A 23,984-nucleotide genomic window follows, 5' to 3' on the forward strand; every position below is an offset into this window, starting at 1 on the left:
ACGGCGAATGTTAACTGTTTACAGCGAATGTTCACATTTATGAGGCGAATATTCACAAATCTAAGGCGAATGTTAAATTTTTTTACTACTTCGGCGAATTCATTTCGCGGTATTGTTGTTTTTGTTTTCTTCGTGCGCGGGTGTGTGTTGCTGCCGCGCGGTATTTTCGCTGTTTACTAACAAAAAAAAAGTGGTTTTCGGACATTATTTTATACGCAAACGCCGGCAAATGGAATTCCAAACGTAAAGTGAAACAACTAAATCCGTTTAAATCAATAAACAACAAAAAAGTAGCATCAAAGTGAAAACAAGAAAAGTGCATGCGAAAACGGTATAAAGCGGAAAGAGGAAGAAGCAGCGAGAACATTGCAAGTGAAAGAGAGATAAAAGGCAAGAAAGGGAGAGAGAGAACGAGAGAGCCAAGTTAACAAAATAAAATAAAGGAAGAATAAATGCATCCCGCCAACAACGACAACAACTACTACGACGTGATGTGAATTAATTAAATGCCCCTCTCGTGCGTTCTCTCTCACACTCGTATGCTTTTTGTATGTGTGCTTTCTATCTTATTCTTGCACTGCGTCTTTGTTGAATTTGAATTTCACTTCTCTCCTTAAACGGCGAATAAGATCAAAATAAAATAAGAAAATACATATGAGTGGTTGTGTGGTGTGTATGTGATTCTAGGTAAATTGTTGTTGTTGTTTTTTTTTGCGGTTAAGAAGTGCGTGATTCATCGTCACCGTGAACCCGTCTGTCCCGCTCCCAGTCATCCTCACCGTCACCGTCGTCGTCGTCCATTGAACCTGGAAATCTGGAACCTGGTGCGGCGGTGCGACAGAGCAACAAAAAAACCAACGACTGACTGCCTGTCTGTTTGTCTCTCTGTTTCCTGCTAAAAACATTGTCAAACGGCCAACAGCAACAACAACAACAATAACGACTACATTAACAACAATAGCAACATGGACAATAGTAAGTTTTGGCTCCACTGTACTTGCCTCCCCCCTTCCTTCCTCGACACTTAGGATTGGATTTTCGGGTGAAAAATTGTAAAATGAATCGACGTCGTCGCGGTCGTCGTGTTTTGCTGCAGTTTTTCTTTTTCTCCTGCTTCTTCTTTCTCTTATTTTCCTCATATTATATTTTAGGGTGGGTCCATGTTTTGCGCCTTTTGCTTTTGCCTTTCAATTCGCATTTTTATCTGTCGAACGCGGGGCGGAAAGGCGTAAGCAGGGTGAAGCGGGGCGGGTGGTTGATTTTCATAGTTGTTGTTGTCTTTTTGGGTGGGTGTGGCAGGCGCTCCCAAGGACGATTGGATTTTATTTAGGCCAGGCCCAAAACGTGATGCCAACAACAACAAAAATCAAACCCTAACGGCAAATTAATCCACCCAGCAAAGCAAACAAACCAAAAAGTGTTAAAACAAAAAAATAAAGTGGGAAAAAAATCATCACAAAAAAAACCGGTTACAACAACAAAAACAATAAAATCTTTTTTCGAAATGAGAATTTTGGCCTGATGATTTCATTTTAAGCCATAAATAAATTAGCCTACAACTGAAAATCTTCTACGCTTTGCTTTTTTCCAACACCTTGTGGGAATCTTTTCATTTTTGGTTCTTAGATTAAAATATACTTAGAAGAATTAGACACGAAAATTGTCTTTAAGTAACTTTTGGCTAAAAGAGAATTGTTAATTATCTAACAGGACTTTAAGTCATTTAACATTAAGATTTAAGATAAACAAGATTTCAAATTATTACTCATATTAAAAAATTTATAAACCATTTTACAAACATTTTAAGAAATAGATTTAGTGAATATTTTAAAGAATTGTTGCATACTTTGAAATAAGTAGAAAAAAACGATTTCGAATTGAATATTAAGTGAGCTTAAACTTAAAAAATAATGGAATCCTTTACAGAATATTCTATAACTTAATTTGATGCAGAAATTTCTTACATAGTTTTAATATAATAAACAAAATATCGTCCAGTACTTCATTTTTTTTTTTCAATCAGTATATGAGAAAACTTTTTGAATTTGTTTTGATTTTGAAGCGTTTAACATAACATTAAATTGTCGTTTCAAATCTGTATTTCAGTTTAATACATACATATTATCATTTGGGTTTTATCTATTTAAAATTATTCTCATGTTTATGATTTGAAATGAACCCTCGATAAGATTGTCTGCATTAAAGAAAAATGCTTATCTTGAATTTAGCCTTACGATGCTTATAAAACTCCAATGTATTGATTATTTTTATGATTATAGAGAAATCTATAGGTCATTCCGAGTAAAGATTGTTAATTATATGAAAGATATCAATGTACATACATATATTTCTGTAGAAAGCTTTGTTTTGGCCTTCTTTTTAGAGCTCGACTTCTCCTTTAAGAGATTTGCTTTAATCAAAGAATTAAGAAAAATAATTTCCTGTTTGTATATATTATTTTATTTTATTTTCCTACATATTTGATAAAAAATTCCCTTTTTGTTTGTCTAAATTTAATTGCGGAACTGCAAAAATGAATCACAATTATTTATAAAGCAGCGAACGCAATGCTAGAAGTTGACTTCTATCGTGATTCAGTTTATTTGTGTTTCACTAAGAGGAAAAAATAAACTTTTCCATGGCCCGCCCATCCCATAATCCTCGACCTTTCGTCATCATAATAATGACCATCGTCTGAGGATGATAACATAGAACAACATTTAATAAATCTTTATGTGTGCATCATTGAATTGAATTTCTTTATGGTTTCTTTGTCATATGGCAAGGCTTTTGTATTTCAATAAGAAAGAGAGATGTTGCCCGTAGATAAAGAGAAACTGACCTCTCCTTTCGCTACATCTCCCAACAACCCAACAAATAATACCCTTTAGGAATACAATTTTTAAAGAAGTAAATTGGCTTCATATTTTTTAGGCTGAATAAAGTAATGTATGTGGGACAGAAAGGATGAAGGAGCAATGGATGAATGAAAAAAACTTACTCCATCTGGTGCAGGGTATAAGCAAAGTCGACTTTTCTGTTGCCTCTTGATGACAATAGGCGATCATAATGCATTTGCATCTTCCCTAAACTCTCCCACAAACAAACATACAAAAGAAATGTCTGTGACAAATTTTTGTCTTCTTCCGCTAAGTTTTTTTCCCCCACACATTTTGTTTATGTAAACTTGGCTAGAAAATGGCAAACAACAATAGAAAGCAATCAATAAAAAAAAAAAAAAATGCCATGAAATGGAAAGGGAAACGTTTTGTATTTAAATATTATTAATATTTTCGCTTTAATTTGTGCAAACTATTAAAATTTGTGCCTTTTTTTATTATCTTATCAAAGGGAAACTGAAATGTTTGACAATTTAATAAATTACCTGGGCCACACCCAAGGAAAGATATTAACCTTTAACTTTAATTATATCCTCTTCTTCTTGATAATTGTAATTTTTTGATCAATCTCTTGGGCATTGCGTGGGTTTCTTATGCCATTGGAGGGCACACCTTGGCCAGGAAGAAAGAGAGAGAGAGAAGGAGAGAAAGAAGTGAATCAGCTCAAAACATTCGCTATTCGTTGAATTTGTCATTCACTTTTCAGTCATGCATTCAGTTTATGCAAAAATATTAAAATAAACTGCAAAAAAAAGAAGAGAAGAAGCGAACAGTTTTTTCCCCTCTCTATGGCGATTCGATATGACTCACCTGTTGAAATATTTTTCGCAGCTTTAACTAGTATTAAATTTGGAGAGACAGAGGGAGAGAGAGAAGTGTATTTGAACTGACACAGTTGACTCGGGGCTTATCTTATCGTCATTCTCGCTCGATTTCCTTCTCTAGAGTTTTTATCAGTAACAAATACATACATTTAGAAAGAACAAGAAAAAGGTTCTCTCTCTCTCTCTCTCCCTATCTAGTTATGTTTCTATCTCTTAGGCTAACAATCAAAAATGTTTGACACTGAAAGAAAAACAATAAATATAAAGTTAGTTTAATATTTACTCTCTGGCTATTTGCCACTTGCCTTGGGTTACTTTACTTTATCAGCCAGTCAGTTGGCTATTCAGTCAGCCAGCGGATGCGTCATTAATTCTTGATTGCAAGCCAAAGAAATGCGGGTTCAGGGGCAATTTAAAGTAAACGACTAGGATCATACCCTGTAGTAATAGAATTCATTAAGGAACGATATCCCAGAAACATTTTTCATCGGCAGGATTTTATTCTGATAATTCCAGGAGGGGAATTTTTGCGGAGTACTACTAGTATTAACAATAAGGAAACGATCAGTTAAGGCATACCCTTTATGTACAGGGTACTCAATAAAAAACCATTTCATTGAACTGATAAGACAACCGATCCAAACGGAATTCAAGGCTTCTCTATTTGAATTCTATATGTGTGTTTAGATTGCATAATTGTAGCCTTTAGACAGAAATAGAGAGAAATAAAGAGTGTGTGTAAGAGAGAGAGAGAGAGAGAGAGAGAGAGGGATGGAAAGTCAAACATATTGTTTATGCAATTAAATTCTTAGAATTGTTTTTATCTTTTACTTTTTTCAAACTCAATTGGTTTATGTCTTGTGTTGAATTTTTAAGATAGACTTTTATTGGTCCATTTGCCATTCAATTGATAAGTTAAGGATGACAAATCTAATCAGAATTTAAAATCTTGTATGCATTTCGGGAAAGGTTTTAATATTTCATTATGATTGAGAATGATAACATAAAACCAGTTTTTGTTGCTTTAGGTTTCTTCTTTTAAGATCCTTGTTGAATTAGTATTAAACATCAGTTTAAGTATTCAATTTGTTTAAACAATTTGTAGTCTTTTAAGTAATAAATACCTGACTAAACTATAGATATAAAGAGAAGCAACTTGCTATCATTTGTTAGGCTAGGTTTTTCATATTTTTATGGCGCACAACAGACAAAATCTAAACATTTGGGATTATCCTCCATTTCAATAGGGGATAATAAGATAAATAATAATGAAAAGTCTGAAAATTTGATAATACTTTGGTAGCTTAATCAAAATCTAATTAAATTTCTTCAAGTCAATATAAAAACGAAAGCCTCACCTTCGGTAACCTCCACTAACTAACTAACTAGATGTCTTGCCAGTTCATTTGGCTAATGCACAACCCATCTTCACTTAATCAACATCATCATGAACACATACACACCCACTTTCCATCGTAAACTCTTTCAAATTGAGCAACATTGTCACATAAATCAAGCGAATACAAGCACATCAACAGGTTTTCCAATTAAAATATGAATTTGCCTTGACAATGGAAATGGAAATGCAACTTGAGACCATCAGCTGATGGACATTGCATAGATCAAGGTCAGGTCAGAGTTGCATGTTGAATTGGGGAGGGAGGGGTCTATGACAAATCATGCGTGTCGTGGCGTTGGCCGTGACTTAATTAACTCACTCGCTGGTCTATAAATGTTAATGCATTTGTTTATCTTACAAAATGATAAACAGTAAAAAGGCCAACCAGCAAATTATCAGTAGGAGATAATTATGTATAAATAAAAACGATTGTCAAACTGTGAATCACATATATTTTGTCTAACAATTTCTTTTATGCTCTTATGGCAAATACAATTTATTACATGCAATGACAAAGTTAATTAGCTGCCTGAACTCGACTCCATTTCACTCCAATAAATTGGCCTTGAACTTACAAAGGGGAGTTGAGAAAATGTGGGTAAGAGTGGTGAGGTGTAAATCAAATGGCAAATGTCAAGGCCAACAAAAGGTTCTCAATTATGAACAGGATAAATGCGGTAACATGATTCGTGTTCATTGCCTTGGCAATACATAGTTTTCCTTCCCTTGGGCCCTCTCCCATTACAGCTTTCTCGTCATTCGTTTGCAAAGAGTAGAGGTCTAGGTCAGGTCAGTTTGAGGCCGAAACTTTATGTATGTGCAGATGGATTAATTTCCAAATAAATTGTGTCGTGTTACAAGAATAAGAAATAATGTAATTGGCCCATTCCAATTTTGGTCTAGAGAGAGATGCTTTGACTTTGGACTTGAAATCAGCCCATTTCACTACCTAAATCTCATCTTCTTCTTCTAATCTATAAGTTAGGTTAAATAATGTCTAATTGTTTTACCTTAGAAAAATTCTTTGTAATGATTGTTTTTCAACTTAAATGACATCTAACATTTACAATTATGGATTTTCCATCTTTAGCTTCTTTTACAAGTTCCTTCTTCAAAGTCTCTTGAAGTTCTTGGCTCTTTCCAATCTAAGGTGTGCAAAGATTTATTGTTTATAGCTTACTTTTATATTGAATTCTGAGTAAACCTTTGAAAATTAATCATATTTTATTTAAATATAAATGTTTAAGTGTCACAGAGAGATTCATTGTTTGCGATATCGGGTGGGGATTGCAAATGAAACATTCTTTCAACTTATTGTGGGCAAATATATAGATAAGAGGACTGATATATATACATACGTGTATGGGTGTAAAATGTATTTAAAAATTCAATTCCATAAGGGGTAAAATGTTGGTGCTAATTACAGCAGCTGTAATTCCTTCTTCCCCCTTTTGGTTGGTGACCCAATTCCCTGAACTCCTCCATTCCATTCCATTCGACTCGACTCCTTATGTTGATGGTGCATCAAGGTAAATGCAAGTTAAATATTAACCAGGTCATCCAACTAACCAATTCTACGCCCACTACAACACAACACACACTCACACACAGGTCAGACAGAGTAAATTACATGTACACAGTCATGTGGCCTCCTCCTCTCTCACCAGTTGGATATTGTAATAAATATAAGACTCACGCAAACGTAATTTAACATTTACGGTTCATGGCATCCAAAAGAAGGTGGATGAAGAGGTGTATGGGGAATGCGAAGAACCAAAAACTGATTGTTAAACCAATTAGAATGTTCTTGTTTGCTTTGTTTCGATTTTAGGCTATATAGTTGGGGGCAAAATAGACATGCTATATGCAGAGAAAGAACAAACTGAGAATCTTCTTCCTCCTTTTCATTTTCTCACCCACGCAACTTTTGGTGTTTGGGTTTGGAAACTGCAGAGCACCTTTTGTATTTGATTGCGCCAAAACCGGCAGCGGCAACAACTGTGGCAGATGTTTTTCTGTTTGACCCAACCGGTTGGTTGGTTGCTTGACCATTTTGAGTCTTACTTCTACTTCAACAAGAAATAGTCTTTTTGCATTCTTCCTTCAAGGTACTTTTCAGTCGACTGTCGTTTAATATTCTAAGCAGATGGTTTTTATTTTAGTTTATTCACAATCGACTAACTAATTTGCATATCTTTATGACGTTGTTGTAGATACATTATCGAACACGAGTTTTCCTAGTTTAAAAACGTTTTTATGTAAGGACTAAGTGTAAGCAAAAGTCACACCAGTCAAGTCAGATCATCTTGATCTTGTCCTCATCGATCCCAAAAGTTTTTCACGATCTATTCTCAATATTCAATTTATTAATGTAACTATCAATGTTTTAGCCATTTAAGATATGATTTCCCTAGTTTGCTCATCCGACGATCCGCCACTGCTGTATTATGTCTGTCTGTTTGACGGGAAAAGTGCCTGTCATAATTGCAAGCAAACAACTCACCCACTCAGTGGTTAAGACATGCATAAGTACGCCCTATTGGAAATGATATGAAATCTTTTTTAAACATATTTTCTTTGGCCTGTCTGACTCTTGGGCAATTTTCTCGCATTTTTGACACATTTACACGTTTTCCCACTTGGCATTCAGCGGGAGTTTTTCACACGACACCGACCACTGATCACTGCCGCTGCTGCTGCTGTTGCTACTCTTCATGGTCGTACGTCAATGTGGTTTGCCTCTAGTTGTTGTTGTTGCCTTTTCACCACTTTTAGTGCTGCAACATTTCACCAACATTTTTCGTTGCCGTCGACGCCGGTTGCCGCCTCATTTCACTGCTTCCCATTCTAGGTAAAGCTATCTCTGTGTCTGCTCTTTCGATTCCATTGTGTTGAAGCTTTGTGGTTGGGTTATTAAATACATTCATAGACATGTATATAGAAACATATATACATATATATAGTATACATGTTTATATATAAGCGAAAAACAAAAGAAAAAGTTTTTGAAAACAAAAACCACATTAAAGGTTCATTTGGCTGTCGCTTTGTTTTGCCATTTGGCTGTCGCATAGAGGTTAAACTGTAACTGGAAATACTACGACGGTCGATGGGTCGTTCGGTGGGTCGGTGGTTCAGTCGGTGGGCTGCTTTGTCTGTTGACCTAAATAGAAATTGGCAGCGCTTTAAAAGATGTACACACACATACGTGATCAGCAGGGGATTCTTGAAAAGTGTTTCTTCTTTTTCAATTTGTAATACAAAACTCACACCTCAAACGTGTCGCCTTCTCACTCTCTTGGAGTTGGCGTTGGTTGCAACAGTTTTTATGCCACTTCATTGCTGATGATGTTTGGCTTCACTTCTTGCTCTTGATATAAAGTGAAATCATTATGAACGCTTTTTTTAAAGCAGCTTTAAACTCAATTGCCCAGACGTCACTTCACTTCATCTCACTTTTCTCGTCAAGTCATTTTGCCTTGCCGGCGTATTAAAAGAAATTGTTTAATAATAGTAAAATGTTTAAGAAAAATCCAAGTGAGCGTTAAATGAAAATCGTTTTGAATCGCATTAACAGATTGATGTAGGATTTTTTATTTTAGTTACATTTATCACACATCATTTATTAACTTGGCTTATTATTATTATATTTTGGGTAGATACGTAAACTGAATTTCAATTTGTTGACCCAAATAAACGAAACACTCGTCACGTAGATCAAGAACTTGATATATTCATTTAATAGTTTATTGTTTGTCTTTCTTTCTTTTGGCAACATTATTATTTTTTTTTTATAAGTGTTATAAAAAAAATGACTCATGGATGAATAAAATAGTTCCGTATTTAAATACTTGGGTAGCCCAACATTCAGATACCCTAACCATAATTTCAATTTTGATTTATTTAACTTACAATTCTTAAACTTCAAAGCTTTTTCATTTTCAATACAAATATGTGAGCTTAGGATAGATCGCTGGACTTTCAATTAAACGATCCACATAGATTCTTTCGTTTTGTTTCAATGTAGACTGTCCTTTTCGACCACTTTTTGCAGTCAAGTCTAAAAGTTGGGTGCTCAGGTACCTATGGAGAAGAATCTTTGGGAGGGCTCTTATCCTGGTATTAGTTTCTAACTTTGATTTTTATGAGAGAATTCCCCAGATAGTTCCGCTGCAGATAATGGAATGTCAAAGAAGATTCTCCTGGATTGATCGATGACCGCCTCAGTATTCAATAGTGGTAGCTTAGGCCAGGACAGTTCTGAAAGAAAGGTTCGTCGAATGGTAAGACTATATATCAGTAGGTTATCTAGGTTCGCAATTGTTGTTGCCAATTTTCCATGCCAAATTCTGATAAGAAGGCCAATGAATAATTTGTAACAAAATTCTCTATTGCTATCAATCAATAATCGTATCTACTTTGCCACTCATAAGGGTATTTCTTTTTTTAAACTATTTAAAACCCGTTTTCAAGGCATTTCCAAACTCTCATATAAATAACCCATCAAAAATAACCGAGTTTTGTTGTTGTTGCTTTTTTTTTGCGGGGGCAGCAACCTCAAATGCCAAATAAGTTCAACTGCTTTGCTGCTGGCCGTTGGCGTGTTAATGTACATATTGTGCATAATGTGTAGTATAATATTTAGTTGTTGTAGTTGTTATTTAAATTTTTTGTTTTTGTGTTGTGTGTTTGAAGGCAATCCAGAGATAGAGATAGAAACAGAGATAAAAAAAGCCATAGCAAGTCGTATGTCTATGCATTCGAAACGCTTATACAATTGCCATTATGGTTATTGTTATTTGTTGCATATGTTGATTTCGAAATGGTTTCACCCCCATTCCCACTTTTTGACCCACTCTTTGACATGGTTTTTGCGTCATCCATACATATACATATATGTATATTTTGGGGAATGAATGTAAAATGAACTAGGGCAAAGTATTCAATAGAATTCATGACCAACATTTAAAAAGAAGACGTCACTTAAGATTATCAAGACTTAAGAGACACAGTTTTATTTAAGCTAGATAAACTAACTATTTTATCCAATTTAACCAAAATAAGCTAAAAGGATTAACTTTTTATGGTTAGTTAGTGATTTCTTAACTGAAATTATAGCTAAAATCTTCTTAAATTAATTTAAAGTGAAACAAAGTAATGTAGAGGTTCCAATCAAAGTATTGGAAACGCCATTCATGCTAAAAGAAATTGATTATATAGAAATATATATGTACATTCCTTTTGAAACCTTTTTATGCACTTCTTTATTATTTAATGACTTTGCGTATTGATAAAATCTAATCAAATCTGATTAGACACCAAGTAATCCAGAATGAATATAAAATGTATGATAATCTTATCTTAGTGTAAGGTGAAAATAGAAATTAAATTGAATAATTCTTCAATTAGATAGAACAAAGGATATATCAGAAAGATAATACTGTCACACCCAACACTCATTAATATTCTATAAACAATGATTATTGTCAATGCAATTTATATATTTTTTAAATGCTTTACTTCCTTTTTAACTTTTATTAACAATTCCAATTAAATCATCATAATTTTCTGTCATTAGTCATCAACCATTAGCCATTTTCACTTTTGACTGATAAGAAATGACATCATTATAAGTGTAGAAGAACAGTTTTTTGCCACTTCAAATAGGTTGGAATCTATAATCCCACAGATATGCCCCTTAAATAGTAACCCACTTTTTTTTTAGAGCCCATCTCGAATAATTTGTCATCGTTTAAGCAAAAATTATTATTCCCGTTTCGTACAGAAAAAAACTGTTAAAAAAACGCGTCATGTAACTTTTACTTTTTGGTTATTATTATTTTTGTGTGTGTGTGTTTGTTTGTTTATTGGAAAAAAAACAAGTGTCACGTTTGGTGGCAATGTGGCAGAGGTAGCCAGCCCCCACGTATTTAAGCGATAGACAATAGAGAAGGTGTTGGTGTTAGGGTTGGTGTTGGGGCTGGGGGGGATTGCGCAATCTGAGACGAGCCAATTGTAAATATTTGCACTGCCAGTCGCAACAATTGCCAACCATAAAAGGTTTTTTTTTCTTTCTTTTCTTTGCTTTACTAATCGAATGTATCTTGATTCTCTTTGCAGTCCGTGCGATAGTTGAGTACGAGTATGCGGCCAAAGAGCCAGATGAATTGGATCTACATAAAGGTGCCATCATTCATCGTATCAAACAAATGCCAGGCGGTTGGTGGCAGGGCACATTGAAGGCCAATGGCAAAACGGGCATGTTCCCGGATAATTTTGTGCGCGTGCTGGACTCCAACAACACGACCAACAGCAACGGCAATCACAGTGGCGATGACAGTGCAGCAGCAGTCCAATTGAGGTATGCGCATTCATTTTGAGTCGTGATAGTGATGAGAAGAACTACACAAAGAAATACTTGCAAATATTTGCAAAGACTGAAATCTAATCTAACCAATTACTAGGATATATGTACATACATACATACATACATGTATTATATACACATAAGGAGTACATATGATATATTAAGATATTTAAACAATCTAATTATGCTCAATGATTACTTTCAAGTCAAAGAAGTCTCAAACACTCACTTAAAATACATAAGGGATTGTTAAAGATCATTTTAATGTTTTATGAAGATTTAGAATTTAATATTTATCATATTTTAATGATTTGGTATAATCTTTCTTAATCAAAACATAGCTGAATTGAAAATCTGATTAACACTCGATTTATAAACAGAAGAAAAAACATTGGTTTGTCTCTTTATAGATTATATATATAGAGACCTGATCTTATTTCAAATTAAATCTGTATATTGTGTCTAATGAAAACGAATTAAGAGGAATAAGGGTAATGCAAATTTTATAGGAAACCAAAGCGTTCAATCAATTTTGATCTTGACATACTTATATTAGGAACATTCTTTTTGAATGTTTTTTTTACTTACTTAAACTTGACAAAATTTCAAGTCCTTTTTATTCCAAAGGATTTATTTCCATTAGTTTACTGATATTTTTGAGCAAATGGCATCCATTATTTCCAAACATTTCTATAACAATTAGTGAACTTTATCACTTTATCTAAATATAATGAAAAAAAAAGGTTTTCTAGTTAGAGTATTTGTTAGATTAAAACGGAATCTAATAAGTTATAGAATAGATCATAATATGAAAGCTAAAATTTTGTTGTCATCACTAGTTAATACATATATTTTTAGTAGGAAGATGAGCTTGAATTGAGAGTGACGCAACGATTCAATATGCTTACAAATTTACATTCTTTTTACTCTCTTTTTTGCCGGTTTCTCTGTCTCTCTTTCGGAAAATTCAGGGACAAATCAACGACATCGAATCGCCGCTGCAAAGTCATCTATAGTTACACACAAGTCAACGACGACGAGTTGACGCTGGCCGTGGGTGATGTCATTGAATTCCTTGGGGAGGTATGTATACACACACTCACACAGACACTCTTACATATATGATAAACCATACTACCATATAACTTGGTCGAAGGCTAAGGGAAAGAGAGACCACTAAGGGCTCACAACCCCCGTTTAACCTCTTTACAAATAATTTTGTTGTCGCCGTCGCCGTCACTGCTGCCGTCGCCGCCCCATTACAATAAAAGCAACAACAAACAAACAACAGCGGCAGAGAATGAACTAAACTAAACGTACAAAAATTGAAATTTTTCTCTGTTCTCTGTTCTATTTATTTTCATTTAGGTCGAGGAAGGCTGGTGGCGTGGACGTTTGCGCAGCAAAGTTGGCGTCTTCCCTTCAAATTTTGTGCAACATATCGAACCATCACCGATTCTGGCATCGAAACGACCGCCAACAATTGGTGCAACAGTGACGACATCAGCTCTAACAGCGAAGGCCGCATCGGCAGCACCACCAACATCATCTTCAGTTACACCACCAGCCGCACCAGCAAAGGCCTCGGCGAAACAAGTAAAAAATAGACTCAACGCTTCTAATAACATTGCGGCAACAACAGCAGCACCAGCTACAGCAGCAGCAGCAGCTGATACACCTGAAGTTCCAATGTTGCCTCCAAAACCTCAACGCGAATTTTGTCGCGTTGAGTTTCCCTATGCCCCACAAAATGAGGATGAACTGGAGCTCAAAGTGGATGAGATTATCACCATTATTACGACAGAATTGCCCGATAAGGGCTGGTGGAAGGGCGAAATTCGTGGCAAAGTTGGTGTATTTCCCGATAATTTTGTCAAATTGTTGCCACCCACAGAAGGTAAGTTTTGTGTGGAAAAAACCGTTTCTCCTCTCCTCATTATATTCATGAATTTTGATTTTGGTCTGTCTGTCAACTGCATTGTCATTGTCATCATCATTATCATTGTCACAATCATCTTTCCATCTCTTGGCCTCCCTCCCTCCGATGTCACTGTGTTGTCCCCTTGGCTGGTTTAATTGAAAGCAATTTTCGAAAAAAAAAACGCATCGGTAATAAAACTCAGACGATCGTCGAAAAAAACAAAACAAGAAACATGAAAACAAATATACATTGATGTTGTGACGCACCGTTTGGGGCAAAAAAAGTCAATAAACGTTTGCTTTTGCTTTTGCTAATTGAATTAATTAAAAGCAAACCTCTTTGCCATATGAATGTAGCCTCCCGAAAGCAAAAAAAAAAAAACATTAATCGGTGCGTGAAGTTTTTTAATAGCTTTATAGTTATGCTCATTCCATCAAGTAATCTCATAATCTCAACTCGTCAAGTTAGTTAAGAAATTATCTTAAACTTTAAAAGATAGTTACTAATACTTTTAGCAAGAGTAAGGTGTAATGATAATTACTATTTTATGGCAGTGGCTTGAATCAAAAGTGTATAATTTAGGTAGTGAAATCTGGGCTCAGAAATCGATCTTGAGTATTGAAGTTTAACATAAAGATCTGCCCTTTAATATAGGTATAGGTTTAATAGATTTAGATTTTAAGTTTAAATATGTACATAGATGGATTATATTTTCCTATTCTGCCTTTTCAAGCTTTGCTTAAGGAAAACGTTTTTACTTATGACAAGTATGGCTTCAGCTTATTTTTAGTTCGGCTTATGTTTAGTTAGTTTAGTTAGGAAATGTGTCTTTAGATAGAAATTGCGTCATGTCTTAGACCCTACTTAAAGCCGTTTTTGAAATATAATAGAAATTATTTCAATGCCAATGCCATCGTTAGATCATAATATTAATACTCTGCCATTTGTTGTTAAATAAGTTCATAAATTCTCTGATATAGACTCAAATTACTATAATCAAGCTTTATAAGTTTTTGGAGTTCTAAATTTTAAATTACTTTGACAACCTAAAATAGGTAATGAAGTTTTGATAAACATAATGGGGCAATGACAGATTTAGCTCATTTTCAGGAAAAGTCGTTTGGGATATGAAAGTTTGAGTTGATTTAGTGAAAAAATCTCAGTTTTGGGGGTGAAAATTTTCCTCATTTAGTGCTGGAATTGCAGAGTATTTGTCGATGGTTTAGAAATTTATAGTGCCAAATTATAAATAATCGAAAATTTGTTTGATTTTAGGAGCCCTTCTTTAAATGATTCAAGAATCTTACACTGTTACAATGTCCGATATAAAGCAGAATAGTTTACTGGGACTTTGCAGATTCTTGAATTTTGTTTTAAATATTTAATAAATATTGAATTTTTGTCCTTTAGTTTAGGATCTGACCAACACACCACATTAAAAACATTACCCGAAAACCACATACACATTAAACATTTACTTAACAATATTTTGGTTTCTGTTTCTTTTCGTTAGATTTATCTATTTTATGGTCATGTCATTTACATAGTTTTTCGTTTAGTTTTAATCTCTTTGCATTTGAGTTGAGGAGAGTTTTTATGGATAATGTTTTTTTTATTATTATTATTATTATTATTTACTTTTCACTATCGCTCTTTAATGTCTAACAACAACTACAACAACATTTTGTATGTATGACTTTATGTCTTGTTTGTTGGTTGGTTTGTTGGCCTCTTTGTGTAATTTTCCCTCAATACTTTTCTCTCTCTTTCTCTCTCTCTCTCTCTCTCCTTCTTCTTTTTTCTCGTTCTACTACTTGTTCTTCTTCTTTATTTTTCGACAATTTTTCGACAACAAACACAACGTATTCCTCCACTTCACTTGAACACTTGAAACAACAACTAAATACACACACGAATGCACACACCCAACCGATCCAAACACATTTGAAAACCAACATTATGTGTGTGTGTGTATGTGTGTCTTTGGCCTGATGCATCTGTTTGTATATGTATCTATATGCATTCATGTATGTATGTGTGTATTTAGCTCCACCGCCAATACCTCCGCCACGTCCTCGAGCAAGAGCGGGAGCTCGTGCAGCAGCAGCAGCTCCGGGACCGCAGCGTGGCGGCTCATTCGAGTTCTTGGGCGCGCGTATGGCCAGCTTTATCACCACGATTTGTATGTAAACGAGTTTTTCCAGTGTAGGCAAGCCCCAAAAACGATTGGCGGCTGCTACGGCTGCGGCGTCATCGTTGTTTTTCTTTTTCTTTTTTTTTAACCATTTTCATTTTCCTTTCTCTCTGCCCCCTTTGCCGCTTTTTGGTGCTGTTTGCCTTGAGGCGTTTTCTTCTTGATACGAAATGGAAAATTGCTTACTTGGCTCATAATTTCTATGATTTATATTTTTTGTTTTGACTTTTCCCTGGCTTTTCATTTTTATTTTATTTTATTTAGCGTAGCATTTAAAGTGCCAGCAGCGTTTGGTATTTCTTTTTTTTTTTGCCACTAAAATAAAACATTGTCCAGAGCCGGTCAAACGGCCTGTTGTAGTCCCCCTGGTCCCGGTCCATGGACTGGGACTGCGACTAGGCGGTGACATCTTTAAAGCATGTCTATTTGCTTATTTTCATTTCAATTTGCTTGTTGGTTTGTTGTCTTAGGTTAAAATGGCAAACATATCCAATATTTCTCATAAATTCTCATAAACTTTATGTAAATTTGCAAACTCAAAAAACATATTGATTAGTAAGTAGATAGAAGATTTTTAAGCCATTTTTTGGAAATGTCAGAAATAATGCTGAAAAACAGTATAATCTTATGTTAATTCAGTTTAAAAAAAGTCTATAATTTTTCAAAAGTTGCACAAATGAATCATGTTGCCTTATTTTAAAATGATTTTCCTAGTTTAGGCACAACCTAGGGAATAAAGATATATCCATATCACATCCCATACATTGCCATTCATTTCATTTATTGTATTTTACGGTTTTTTCATATATATATGTATGTATATATAATTAAATATTCATTAATTTTAATAAGTCAAGTTGAAGAATTGGCAAAAGTTCTTTGATTTCCATTGCCAAAAATACAAAATTTGATTGCATACTTTGCGGTAGCATGCAAAATTAAGTAGTAGTTTTTAAACTTTTTTGTTTGTTTATTTTATTTTGTTGTTGCTTTTGCTTTGCGTTTTTGCTAAAGTTTATTTGCCTGGCATTTTTGCTTTGCCTTTTCGGTTTGTTTTGCTTCTTTTTGTCAACGTCGCATTTTCTCAGCCACCAAGCGGCCACCTTCGACACTTAAGCAACAACAACAACAATCGTCATTAAAATAAACAACAATTGTTGTAACTGGTTTTTTTGTTCGTGCTTTATTTTTGTTTCAAGTTGTGTGTTTTGTTTTTGTTTTAAACTCTCTTTAGCCGACTCTTTCAGTCGCGCTCTTAGCTCCGAGGCAACAGAAATATCATTATTATCTTCAGTCATGTTGGTGGTGAGCAAGGGGCATGACTGAGGCATGATCATTAGCATGTTCATGATTATCATCATCAGAAAGATGATGATCATTATCATTGTGAAGCCTGAAAACATTAGCGGCGATTATCAGAAGACCCACATTAACAACAAAAACGCGCGCTTCACTTGTTTCTCTCGCTCTCTCTCTTGCTCGCTCACTCTAATAATAGAGGGAAGCTTACCTAACTCTCTTTTTTATTAAGTCAAGCCCCTCTTTTGTTTTTACACCCAATTTGTAGGGTAATGGAAAAGTTGTTACAAATTTTTTGAGGTCTCAGAAACTATTTTTTTCAAAATTCAACTATAGTTTTCCTTTTTAACCAACAGCTTTTAAGACTTCATTTAAGTACCTACTATTTTCCAACTACTAATATCAACCAATTGTTCTCAAACTTTCTTACTTTTCTTGATATATTTCTTCTTAAATCTAAATATTATTAATTTCTGACTGACAATCGTGTTTAATTTACCTCAATCTCGTCTTAAGTTCTTTTATTATTGTCGTTGAGATATTACAATTTAGTCTTACCAATTTTTACAGACCACAAACTGAAGAAGAAGAGTATAAACACTTCGTTGCATCAAAGTTAGTTTTGCCATTTTATTTAATTTATACACTAAGTTTGCCAGAGAGAAAGAGAGTCTAGAAAAGCAAGAGCCCTCATTAGGTCTCTCTCCCTCTCTCTCTGGTTTTTTTCTCGCTTATTTTTCTCTGAGTGCCTGTGGCCTGGTATTTTGTCTGGCTGTCTCAGCATTTTGTACCTTTGCCAGCATTTTTGTTTACCTTTTTGTTTCAGTACGATTTGATTTCTTGACCATTTACGTTATTGAAATACATTTTTGTTGCGGCAAAACTAAAACGACGACCACCGACTCTTTGGTTCCACCGTGCTGTCTGTCGGCTTGCTCTTGTACTTGATTTTTCATTGCTGGTGCGTGTGCTACAATTACCGTTCTTTCATTTGGCTTTCTTTTTCTGCAATTGCTGCAACTGCCACATGGCAAAAATACAACAACAGCAACAACAAAAAACTATGAATTTAGCTCTGTCTCAGTGTTAATTGTGTATTATGTGTCTGCTATGTAATTAATAATTTGTTTTAATTTGTGGTTCGCGTTTAAGTTAAATGAATCGTCGCCTCGTCGGATTTTGCGTTGTCATCATTAAATCAAACCAAACGAAATATATATACATACATATATCTGTACTCAAGTGCCGCAAGTTCGTTGCCTAAGTCTTTCGTTTTTTGGATATGTCAGCCGCTGGCAAGAAGAAGAAGCGACCACAACAACAACAGAAAAAGTCACTCAGTATACAATTACTTAATATTTAAAAATATCAATTTGATATTGGTTTTTGCTTATTTTTCTTCTTCTTTGTAATAATAATAATTTATTTTTCTGGTTTCTGTTGTCGTTGTTGTTGTTGCTGCTGCTGCTGCTTGTCATTGCCAGAGCAGTGAAAGTCGACTGAGCGCATTTCTTTTGCAATTTTATACATTTTTTTTCATTTGCTTTTAACGATTAGTGAGCCAACACAATGGCCTTAACAATGGCCAAATGTGATTCTTTGAATACTCTCTCTCTCTCTCTCTTTAGAGCAAAGTGTATATAATACACTTGACCACAAAGTTTGAAATGCAAAAAGCGAAAAATATGCAAATCCTCTGGTCGTTATTGGCGACTTAGTTTGAATGTTAATTGAAAGTGACTGTTATATTCATATTGATGAATTGATAGGTAATAAACTATAAATACAGCAACTTATTGTTAGTTTAGTTTATACTAAACTTGGCTATAAATGACAGTTTTTGTTTTGACATTTATACAGACAGTGTGACGAAATCGATGCAAGTGAAATTCAAAAATGTTTATATAATATAAAGGAACATGACATCAGACAAATGAATTGAAGGAGAACCCAATGAATAATTGATTTAAATTTAGAATTTGCCAACGACTAAAATGTTAAAGACTCTGACTTTATAATTAGCTACAATTTTTATTCTTGATAAATAAGACTTAAAACTTTGGAGTTTGTATATTCCAAGGACTAAAAAGATGAAGACTTCTGAACTTATTAGGTTATAACTATTGAACATGACAACTAAGTCTATCAATTTTCCTTTAAAAACAAAGAATAGATATTTTAAAAGTATGATTTTTATTAATCAAGATCCATTTACCTAATCAAAAGCAATTTGCGGCAGTCAATTTGACTTATTGGGAGACATTTTTTTAGGTTTGACTTCTTAATTCTTAAAGTAAGATCTTAATCTGTTCTTACTAGTACAAAGAAAAGAAAAACAAATTAAACCAAAATTAACAAATGATCTCAACAATTAATTAAAAGCTTTGTTTAAAATAAAATAGTTGAGATTTGTTTAAATTTCAATTCATTTCTAGCTGACATCAGCTAAAATATATTTAATTTACAGCAATAAACTGATAAGTTGTTAATCATTTTAAATTTTCACATTATATAGTAAATACAAATGTAAATTTTCCTATACAAAGAGTATTTCACGTTTGCCATGGCTGATATTTGTTTTCTTTTGATATTTTCTTTCTATTTCTTTTATTTGTTGGTGTTGTTGTTGTTGTTGCCAATTTTATGGCCTGACCTTTACACATTTTAAGCTGTTACTCAATAGTCGCATTTTATTTGCTGTTTGGGTTTTCAGTTTGAAATGTTTTTTCCTATTGCTATCGCAATTTATTGGCGTTTATTTATGCTTGTCATTTTGTTTAGTAGTTTGTTGTTATTATTATAATCATTGTTGTTGTTTGTATTTGTTTAAGTTTACTTTGCTTTTGCATTTGCCTCGATCTATGCTCCTACGCTTTTGAGCTTGAGTTTGAATTTTTGTGTATTTCTATCTTTGTATTTGTAATTAATTTTATTGACATTTGGCAACACAAGTTGAGACTGAGGCTGAGAAGTGAAACCAGTTTCTTGTTGACTCTTTATATACATATGTATATATATATATATAAGTAGATTTATGCCCTGCTCAGCTGTTCTAACTTGATGTTAGTCATGGCAGATGATTTAATAATGATTTGCATGGCAATTTTGCAGGAGGCAACCAAAAACCAAACGCCCACACGCCCCCAAAAATAGAGAAATAACTCCAAAATATTTCATTTTGAATCAAATTGACTGATACTTGTCATATCTTTATGTTCATCTAACCATTATAGTTGCCCCCATCAACGAGCCGACAACAACGACGACGGCAACGGCAGCAGCAGCAGCAACAACAACAACGCAATCCCAGAAGAAGATTACCAACACCATTGCCAACGCCACCAGCCACATGACCACAACGAACTCTAGTAATTCCAACACCACAACGGTGACCCAGCAGCAGCAGCAGCAGCAACAGAGCACAACGGGCAGCTCATCCACCACATCGAAAGTATATATCAAAAAGACAGGCAGCAGCAGCAATTCCTCGTCCTCGGCCTCTGGCCGCAAGGAGAGTTTTGGTTCACGTGACTCTCTTAACGATATTCTTAGCGAAACAGGATTGCCCAGCGGCAATGTGGCCGCTCAGCGTAAATCGCTGGAAAACAAAAATCTGGATCTGACCAAACAGCCAGGTAGCAGCCAAGTAGCCAAGGGCAGTTCCACAATTACCACAATTACGGCCAGCAGCAACAGTAGCAGCAGTTCCAGTACAACAGCGGCAACATCAACATCAACATCCTATACCGAATTACGTAAAAGTCTCGATAATATGGATGAGAAGATTAAATCACCGCCGCCGCCAGTTCTTAGCAAGAAGCCCAATGTGCCGTTAAAGAAGACACCCACAGGTGGAGTCCCAGTCGGTGGTAAATGCAACAAAGTTCATTCTGTACGACACATAACTAATTATCTCTCTATTATGTCCACAGGTCCTCTAATGGCGAGCAATTTGAAGAAAAAGAATCCAGAGGGCAAACTAACCAGTGCTGTATCCCATGATCTGGCTGATGGATTGAGTGCTAGCAAATTGGTGTCCGGGCATTTGCCCGATTCAGGTGCTCCTGGAAGTATAGTGATGCGACGAGCGGCCACCATAGCCGTAGAGGATACTGATTTCGATCGGGTGGAACGTGCCTCCATACTGACAGATATGCGCGCGGGTCGCGTTAAGGCACCCAAGAGAAGGCCACCATCGGCGGCCATCAATGTACTGGGCGAGAGTAATAACAATTCGGTTTATGTATCATTGAACGGGGCCAGTGAGCCAAGTGAAGATGCTGGAATTGGTGGCAAGACTGCTCAAGCCACTGGCTCATCCGATGATAATTCAACGGGTGAAGAGCAATTGGCTAAACCCAAACCACGAGAATGGCAACAGAAAAAGGCACCCTGGATGGAGGAGCTGAAGGCCTCGCAAGTAACACGAAAGAAGCCAACGCCTAGCACAGAACCTAGAGGAGCATCAGTGGCCGAGAGAACCTCCAAATTGTTTGCCACCGAGCAGGCGGCTACCTCCAGTGTGGTTACAACAACTGCCAGCAGTAGTACAACCAATAGCAGCAGTTCCACCACAACAAAAGTGCAATCCTCAGCGATAACTTCTTCCAATCTGATGCAGCAGTCCACGTTTGTGGACAGTAGCAATAAAAAAGAGGTGACAGCAAGTGTCGTGACCACCACCAGCAGCAGCAGCACCAACAGCAATAGCAACATCAACAACACCAGCACCACTAATGATGCCATCATGTCCAAGAGCATGTCCAAATCGGCGTTAGCCACGGCCAGCAGTGATGAGGAAACACGAGTCACTCGACCCAATAGTCTCTCCATACGCAATCGTAGTGTCTCACCATTGGTTAAGTCAGCAAATGCCAGCAGCAGCAGTAGCAGCATAGCCGAGGAGAAGAACAACCAAGCCAGTACAGTGCCAGAGCCAACAGTAGCCGCACCAGCAGCACCAGCAACAGCAGCGCCAGCAAAGATCCAGCTTAACAATCATCATCAGGATACATCTGCGCCACTTGTCTATCAGTTGGAGCAACGAGTCGATAAACTGGAGGCCACCGTACAGAGTCAACAGCGAACAATTGAGGAACTTATACGCACGCTGCGGGAGGAAACGGAACGTGTGAAACTATTGCGAGGGGAGCTGGATAAATATGCTCAGTGCGTGACGCAAGTTTGATGAGATAAAGTTATAGTTAACTAGTTGCATAGTTATGAACGCATTGCAATATATAGTATTGGTTGGGTACCAAACTGGCAAGAAGTACATAAATCTTGTACCATCTTTGCCACATTACAAATGAACTGTTGTTAACGGTACCCGGCAATTCGAAACAATGCCAAAATGCGAATGCGCTGCCTTTCATGTGCTATGTCTATAACTTTCGCTCTTTAGTAATTGTTGTTTTTGTTGTGGCCCGCTTAGCTTTCATCCCTTCCATATCTATCCCTAGAGATTTATGTAGTTAAAAACCAATTTTTTTAGCTAGCTTTAATCTATGATGTCAATTTCGTTATACAAAAATTCTTTCATACATTCCAAGAAACAAACAAACATTTGTGAAACTTCAATAACGTAACGAATTCCTAAGACAATCCCAAAAGCAAAAACCCAATTTTATCAGTAATCCTGAAAACCCACAAGAGAATTGTACTTATCTATCTAACTATCTACATACATATAAACGAAACAAAAAGAAAACAGTCTACCATTTACTATAGCCAGTTTCATTCTAATTTATAATTTATATATATATATAGATGTATGTACTATTGTACAATGTGTGCTAATTCATCATTTTTACCATTCGGCGTAAATTTGCATGCAAAAAAGAAGACACAAGTTTTAATTATTTTCATTTACACTACATTTATATACATATACATATTTTGTTTGGTTCTATAAGTATTTTCACATTCTTTTTTTTATACTTTATACATTCGAAAATTGATACTTGAATGGGCATTGCGTGTGATTTCTTCTTTTAAATGGCATTATTCAATTACAATTTGTTTTGTTTATACGATTATATGATTATTTTTTAATGATGTATTAAAGTTATAAAAAAATATGTACTATATATATACGAAAGAAATGAAGAAAAAAAGAGAGAGAAGTTTTGATGAAGATGCCTAAAATGTAAGCAATATAAAATAAATAATAAAAACGAAATATTTAAAAACAATATTCTTTTAGTTTCTTGTTCCGTTTTTTAGTTCTTCTTAATTATTGTTTTTATAATAGTTTCTCTTCATATCAACAAAACAAATTAATGCAGAAACAATAACAATTCATATCATTAACTTTAGATGTGTAGAAAAATCTGTAGTATTCAATATCCATTTTGGCCAACTAACTTATTGCTCATTAATTTCTTTATATATCCAAAACAGAAAGAAAACGCATCGTGGGAAGCTTGATAATTGGATGTTTTAAATGCTAACCATAACAAAACTTGGCTAGAACTATACTACTATAATAAATAAACTGAATTAGTGATTAGTTAAATGTATAGAGATTCCTTTTTTTATTTTGTGATAATCATAACAAAATGTTCTTTAATAAGTTAAACAAGTTAATGTCAATCAATTAGATAGCCGAGGCTCATGTCATATATGAATATTCCAATAAAATTTGATATAAAATGCTTTTGATATTGCTTGTATATACATAGATACATATGATATATATTGTACATTAATATGGCTTAAATAATAAATATATTTAATTAACATAAACTAATACCTAGTCATGTACTAAAGTGTATTTATAGCCTTTTTGTTTGTGTGGAGCTTTGTAAACAAAAGGCTATTCTAAGACTGTCTGTATTAGGCTATAGTATTTAATAATTTCCTTTAAGTAGTTATTTAAGCGCAGCTTCGAGAAACAATTTAATTTTGTTGTTCTGTGTAATATTTCCAAAGTTCTAGGCCTAATTTTAAAACATTGTATTATTTTTCACTTAATTTGATATGTGTATATTGGAACTTCGACCTACCATGCACCGCATTAGTCCAAAAATTTTAAACTGTTTCCACTAGCTCTCTCTTGGTTGGTGTATTTGCTAACGT

The 23,984-nt window shown here is 34.9% G+C and overlaps 1 protein-coding gene across 4 annotated transcripts; it reads left to right on the forward strand.

Moving 5' to 3' along the window:
• Nucleotides 1–128: 128 nt before the first annotated feature.
• cindr (CIN85 and CD2AP related) lies at nt 129–23,651 on the forward strand. 4 transcript variants are annotated; one of them, XM_068296336.1, is made up of 8 exons: nt 129–975; nt 11,244–11,484; nt 12,462–12,573; nt 12,859–13,387; nt 15,459–15,593; nt 20,138–20,773; nt 20,837–22,073; nt 23,307–23,651. In XM_068296336.1, exons 1-8 carry the CDS (start codon nt 966–968, stop codon nt 23,347–23,349), a joined length of 2,943 nt encoding a protein of 980 aa, XP_068152437.1. In that variant the 5' UTR covers nt 129–965; the 3' UTR covers nt 23,350–23,651. The 4 variants fall into 4 exon arrangements, with proteins under 4 accessions (XP_068152437.1, XP_068152438.1, XP_068152440.1 ...); XM_068296337.1 differs by lacking the exon at nt 15,459–15,593 and having other exon boundaries at nt 132–975; XM_068296339.1 differs by lacking the exons at nt 15,459–15,593; nt 23,307–23,651 and having other exon boundaries at nt 132–975; nt 20,837–23,098.
• The last annotated feature ends 333 nt before the right edge of the window (nt 23,652–23,984 follow it).

The sequence above is a fragment of the Drosophila tropicalis genome, unplaced genomic scaffold (assembly GCF_018151085.1).
Source record: "Drosophila tropicalis isolate 14030-0801.00 unplaced genomic scaffold, ASM1815108v1 contig_859, whole genome shotgun sequence".
In the NCBI taxonomy this organism is placed as follows: Eukaryota; Metazoa; Arthropoda; class Insecta; order Diptera; family Drosophilidae; genus Drosophila; species Drosophila tropicalis.

Bases quoted from the DNA above. Each gene is read 5' to 3' on its own strand.
- cindr (XM_068296336.1), top strand. The intron at 15,594-20,137 runs GTATGTAAACGA...TAACCATTATAG, and splicing joins CAGCTTTATCACCACGATTT to TTGCCCCCATCAACGAGCCG. The intron at 22,074-23,306 runs GTGCGTGACGCA...TATCCAAAACAG, and splicing joins GAGCTGGATAAATATGCTCA to AAAGAAAACGCATCGTGGGA.